The following is a 6000-nucleotide window of genomic DNA, read 5'->3' as shown; positions in this document are numbered from 1 at the left end:
GTAAAATACTCGTGTGGCACAACCTTATGTAAAGTGTAAACAACAATTTTTCGTTATTAAAGTAAAAAATGAATGAGTTGCTTTAAAATAAGGGTGAATGACACAAGTTACCAATAGCATTTCCCTTAAAAATATTGTGTCACAAGACTTACAAAATAACCATTTATATCTATACTTCTTACAAAGAGAAATCGCAGATTTTCGCTGTTCTATCAACTACCAGCTGAATCCGCCCTTCTCAGCCATTCCTGAGTTTCAATAGGTGCTATTTCCACCTTTATTTAAGGCTGTTTGGTCTATCACTTCCTTTTCAGAGGTCACAGGCCAGCTGGTTGTGGTTAATTTCAAATTAACCTATCGATTTACTCCCTTTGGTTCAAAGAGGTGAAAAAAAACCACATTGTGTCAGGTTTTCTGCATTTCTCTGGTTTTTAATTTCCTTTTCTGCATTTCTCTGGTTAATTTCATGCTCTGGGTTGTATCTAGCTCCTTATTTTAATTTAATTTCAAACACATTGGATATATCCATGTCTTGAGATTATAGATGGATAGATGGATAGGTCGTTTGATTCACTGTCTGAGATTGTTCCCGATAGAGATGGTTGGAGGATTAAGGTTCGCATTCTTAGACTTTGGGAGGTTCCAACTCTTTTGAGACCAGATCAGACCAACTCCCTGGAAATGGTTCTTATTGATGATAAGGTTTGTGGTTTATTTATGTTTTTGCTTTCGTTTATCATTTCCAGATTTGTAGATTTTCAAAACTCAATAATTTTATTTTGGTTGACCTAGGGTGCCAAGATCCATGCCAGTGTTAGGAAGCAATTGTTGTATGTTTTTCAGCCCAAGTTAAGCGAAGGAAAGGTTTACAAAATGTCCTTTTTCTCGGTGGCTCCCAGCGTTGGCTCATATCGTACCACTCTTCATCCGTATAAGTTGGTTTTCCAGATGAAAACCAAGGTTCAAGTATCAGAGAGTGTGCTCATTCCTACCTATGGAGTTTCACTCAGCAAGATTGCTGATGTCTGTGGCCATGATGTGGAATATGATTACTTAGTTTGTGGGAATACTATGTTTTGCATCGTCCATTAGTTTGTTGATCTCATTGTTTGTTGTGTTGCTAATTATTTATTATCTACTGTTTATATATTTTGTCTTACTCTTGACCTTAGATGTTATTGGAATGATGACTGCCATAGCCCCTGAAAGAGAGTATGTTAGGGATGGTAAGGTTACTAGGATGGTGGTTCTTGAATTGACTTATGATAGGTAAGCCGTTTTAGCCATGTAAATTGGACATGTCCTCTTTTCATGAATTTTTTTTTTTGGGACTTCTGAGTAGTTTTTACATTGCAGTGGAAAGTGTGAGTGTGCACTCTTTGGTGATTATGTTGACATCCTTAGCAAGTTGATGTTGAAGGTTGAGAACGGATTGCTTGTTCTTTTGGTGCAGTTTGCAAAAGTGAAGATCTTTCGTGGTATATCCCTTTAATTTGTCTATCTGAGGAAGCTTTTATGTTCCTTAGTTCTCAATTTTGCATTGAACATGTTCCTGATCATTTTATCAATGTTGTAGAGAAAGCTTCCCTTCAGAATGTTATTAATACAACCCGCATAGTGTTGGATCCTCCAATTGAAGAGACCTTGCAGATCAGGTAGTGGTTTTTGTTTTTGTGCAATCCATTGTATGTGTGTTACTATTTCTTCTCATTTATTTTTGTATCTCTTACATATGCTTTTATGTTTCAGTGTTTTGGTTGTAGGTGTGAGTTTGTCCTCTCTCCCCAAACTTGAATCACGCACGAGGGCATCTATTAAGGATGATTTCCTTACTATGTATCCTAGGAAGACTTTGTCCCAGCTCATAGCTTCTCTTGAGGATGGTTTGTTTATTGTCTCTACGACTATTGATGGATTGGTTGATGGCGAGGATTGGTGGTATCCTGCCTGTAAATGACATAGGAGCGTTACACCTTATTCTGGTGCCTATTACTGCAAGGATTATGTTAAGCACGTTTTCCATATGGTTCCAAGGTGTTTACTCTTTGTTGTTTGGTTTTCCATTCATAATATCTTCAACGGTTTCTTCTTTGTTAGTGACACTTTCTTTGCAGGTACCAGGTGAAGCTTAAAGTTAGCGATTCTCATGCTGATGCTGTCTTTGTTGTTTTTTACGGTGATATGTAGAATTTTCTTGATGTTCCTTGCAGTATCCTGGTTTCTCTTCCCAAGGTTTTGTTATTTGCTCATCCTTTCCTATTTGTGATGTAATCTGTAAATCTGTAATTTGCAATATTGGGAATATTTTTAATTTCTTATTTGTAATACCCTTTGTGACTATAAATTTCAAATATAAATTTTTCAAATTTGTTGATCATTTTCTTTGATGTCATCTGCCATCTAGGCTGAAAATGATGGCTGCTACCCTACTCAGTTTAACAAACTCAAGGGAAGGAATATGTTGTTCATGGTTGAGAAGTGTACTGGTGCGAGTTTTATGTTTGACGGTTCGTTCAGAGTTAAGAGGGTCTGTGACCAGCCCTCTGTTGTCGAGGCATTTAAATCTATTGGCGTTGAATGCACTCCTTCTGAGGTTAAATTAATTCCCTTTTTGATGCAATTGATGAAATTGCTTAGCGCTTCGTTTAATTAGTTTAATTTGATTTATGTTCAGACTGTCTCCGACGCACCCGTAACAGATAGGATTGTTGTGAATCATGTTTCCGAGTCTCTTGATGATTTCGACGCTGAGGAATTTGTTTCCAACCTTATTGTAAGCCCGAATAGTGTGCTTGATGTAAACCATGAGGTTGGTTTGTCTATATTTTGAATTATGCTTTGGTCTCCATTGTGGATCTGTGGTATATTTTTGAATTTGTCCAATGTGTTTTTGGCAGCCCGAAGCCAACGGCCTTAGCGATGATGTCTACCACCTATCAGGAGAGAACGAAGTTACTGGTGCTTTCGAAGGTGTTGGAGATGGCGAAGGTTCATCCGTGTCTGCTGTTGTTTTTGAGGTTGCGAGGCCCACTCGCAGAATCCCTAGGGTTAAGAGAAGCCTTGCTCAAGCCTTTGTCAACGTTGATTCTGATGATGAACCTTTGTCCAGGAAGTATGGAAAGTCTAAGGTTGCTTGAAGCTTGGGTGTAATGTTGGTGTGGTCTTGGAGTTTGTTGGTTTGATATGTAGATGTAGATGTGTCTGTTCTGTTGTATTGCTATTGGTTTTCCATCATGGATTGTTTTGTGTGTAATAATTTGGAAAACAGTTTATGGTTGTGTAATATGACAATGAATTGGTTCAATGGATGGTGGTCTAGGAACACTGTCTTCAAGCTATATCACTAGGACCAAGTTTCAATTGTTGAACTTTGTATGAATATTTATGTTCTATGTATTAGTTTATCTTCTATATTATCATGCATTTTCCAATTCAATCCATATGCTATGCTTCATTGTTATGTTTGATTTTAATATATTATGTTTAGTTTGACTTATTCTCCAATGTTTTTTGGAGGCTTGGGGAATTGCAGTGTTTGAAGCTGCATTAATGGAAATAATCCTATTTTATCATCTATCTTACTTAGTAAAAAACTTTTGCGTTTCTCCATGTTGATTAATTTATTTAGCTTATAACGTGATTTATTTCAGTTGTTTCATTTAAAATTGATTAGCTACTTCTTTAGTGTTCTCTATCTTTAGTTTTGTATTTTACTTTATCCTTTGGCCGTATTGTGCATTTAATTGTACATGGTTATTTCTATACATAATATTTTTAATTTTTTTTGGCTTTATAATTGAGGTATAATTCTTTCAAGTTAATAGCATACAACGGCAAAATGCCTACAAATAATATGATAAAACCTAAGTCACCGAAATACTCATGCTTCCGGATCTGCAACGTTGACGTCCAAATCATTGCTTGAATTTGTAATTGATTGATATAGATCTTTCAATAGGAACTGAACAAACACCGCGACAAGACACAAAATCAAACGCCGCATAAGACGACGAACAACAAAACGCCGCACTTAGACGACGAAATCACAAAAAAAAAAACACAAAAGGAAAAACTTCATAGATGTGAAAATCACTTATTTAGATTGAAAGAAAAGGGAAAAAAAATGTTGTGGGGTGATTCTAGGTCCAAAAATGATCTAAAACCACCCCTCCTCGATGAACGAAGAAGAAAAAAAGTTTAAAGAGAAGTTGGTGTTTCTCTCCCTAGAAAACTTTGGTGCTGATTTTTAGCAGCGACATTTTCTTTATTTAATGGTTTAATACAATCTTGAATTTATTGCATATTTTTTTTATCAAAGGCATGGTTTCTTCTCTAGTAGGATTGATCAGAATAATAATTCAACTCTTCAGCGTATTTCATTTTCTATCTTTAATTTTTGTAGTCACATGGGCTATTTTTGGTGGGTATTAGATGCTGGGCTTGAGCGTATGGGCCTTTGAACACTATGTGTCCTATTCATCGTTGTCCATTTGGTTTTATTTGACATTTTCCTTCATTTGAAGGCATGTTTTTTCTTTTTGTCGTATTTGGTGGAGTTTGTTATGTTGTTCGCTTAACTTCCAAGTGTTTGGTATCAACTCCTCACAACTTTTGTCCATACCTAATCATCAAGAACTTAATTAACACTCCTTTGTTTTTCGCGTTGCATTCTTCTTATGTCCATCTATTTTCTGTTTCGTCTGCTTATTGGGACCCCTTCATTGGAGGAGTTCTTCTTAATTTCCTTTTTATCTTTCTTAATTGGGTTGAATTTCTTGACACCGTTTTCATTGGGTATGGCATATGATTTGTTCATGCGCTTGGGTTTGTTCGCACCTTTTGGTGCAGCATTGACTGGGGTTATCATTTTTTGCCCCAAAATGTTCTATTTGGCCGTTGATATGCGTTCGATGGTTTATGATTTATCCCCTCTTCGGATTCATTTGTTCTTATAAGCTTTTACGTGATTGTCCCACCCTTTTTCTTTTGCAGGTGACCAATCCGGTGGTATTGTTGGATTCAACTTAGGGTTTATGTATGAATGATTTTTATAATTAATATTTTTCCCGATCATTTTCATGGACTTTGGTGAAGAACGGTTTGGTACACCTCATTCTTTTTTTAATTTTTATTTGGTTTATGTTCTTGGGTGCTGATCCACTGTTTTTTATTTCTGCAGACTTACCTTTTGTTGATATTATTTGCATAATATCGAAATTGTGTCTATGAGTCCTACTTGGATGGTAGCAAAGTAGCTGTAGGTCTACTTTTCTGGGCTGCCACCACTTCCTCTTTACTAGTAAGTTTCTCTCTTTTCTGAGGAATACAACTAGATCATGTTACAGCTGTGTTCCATTTGGTTATTTTTTTAGAGGTTGTATTTGTTTATTTAGTTGTTAGCTATTTGTTTCCCAATATGTGCCTTTCCACATGCGTTAATATTTCCTGGTCCGCACTTTGCTTTTGGTTAGACATGTACTTTCCTCCTTCATTTAATGCCTCTGTATTTATGATGCTTTTTTGCCTGCTATTCCTTTTTACTGATACGTAGCTGTAAGCCTTGGTTAGCTTAGATAGCTATTTACGTTGTACCTTTCATGTAGGATACTCTGCTTTATTCTTTTTAATTTTTATTAATACTAAATCCTTTGTTTTAATAGAATATATGATTTATGATGTATGCAATTTTGTTTCTCACGTGTTTTGTGAATTTTAAAGTTTAATCTTTATATTTTTAAATTAGATTCAAATTTCTTCCTTTCCCTCCCCAATGTTTTTGTCTCTTTTTGTCTATTTCTCTATTTATAGGTGCGTGCCCTGTGTTTTTGTATGCCACACATGAATTCAGCTTTCACTCTACTTTTTTAGTTTTTGATTTGATCATAAATGTATAAGTTTTCAGATATCGACGGTTTGCATGAATTTCTTTGTGGGAAAAGACTCATGACCTTTGCTGATTTCGCAACCTCATCGGAGCGTGGGGTTTTCATTGTTATTGGT

The 6000-nt window shown here is 35.8% G+C and overlaps 1 protein-coding gene and 1 long non-coding RNA gene across 2 annotated transcripts; both read left to right on the top strand.

The window, feature by feature from the left end:
- Positions 1-552: 552 nt before the first annotated feature.
- LOC120577503 (uncharacterized) lies at positions 553-1092 on the top strand. Its single transcript, XM_039829062.1, has 2 exons — positions 553-702; positions 793-1092. Exons 1-2 carry the CDS (start codon positions 553-555, stop codon positions 1090-1092), a joined length of 450 nt encoding a protein of 149 aa, XP_039684996.1.
- A 230-nt stretch (positions 1093-1322) lies between these two features.
- On the top strand, positions 1323-2377 carry LOC120577342 (uncharacterized). Its single transcript, XR_005643394.1, has 2 exons — positions 1323-1478; positions 1577-2377. It is a non-coding gene; the product is annotated as an uncharacterized lncRNA (long non-coding RNA).
- The last annotated feature ends 3623 nt before the right edge of the window (positions 2378-6000 follow it).

Source organism: Medicago truncatula, chromosome 8 (genome assembly GCF_003473485.1).
Source record: "Medicago truncatula cultivar Jemalong A17 chromosome 8, MtrunA17r5.0-ANR, whole genome shotgun sequence".
Classification (NCBI taxonomy): domain Eukaryota; kingdom Viridiplantae; phylum Streptophyta; class Magnoliopsida; order Fabales; family Fabaceae; genus Medicago; species Medicago truncatula.
Note: the sequence above shows the minus strand (reverse complement) of the source record. Positions and strands in the feature narration are given on the sequence as shown.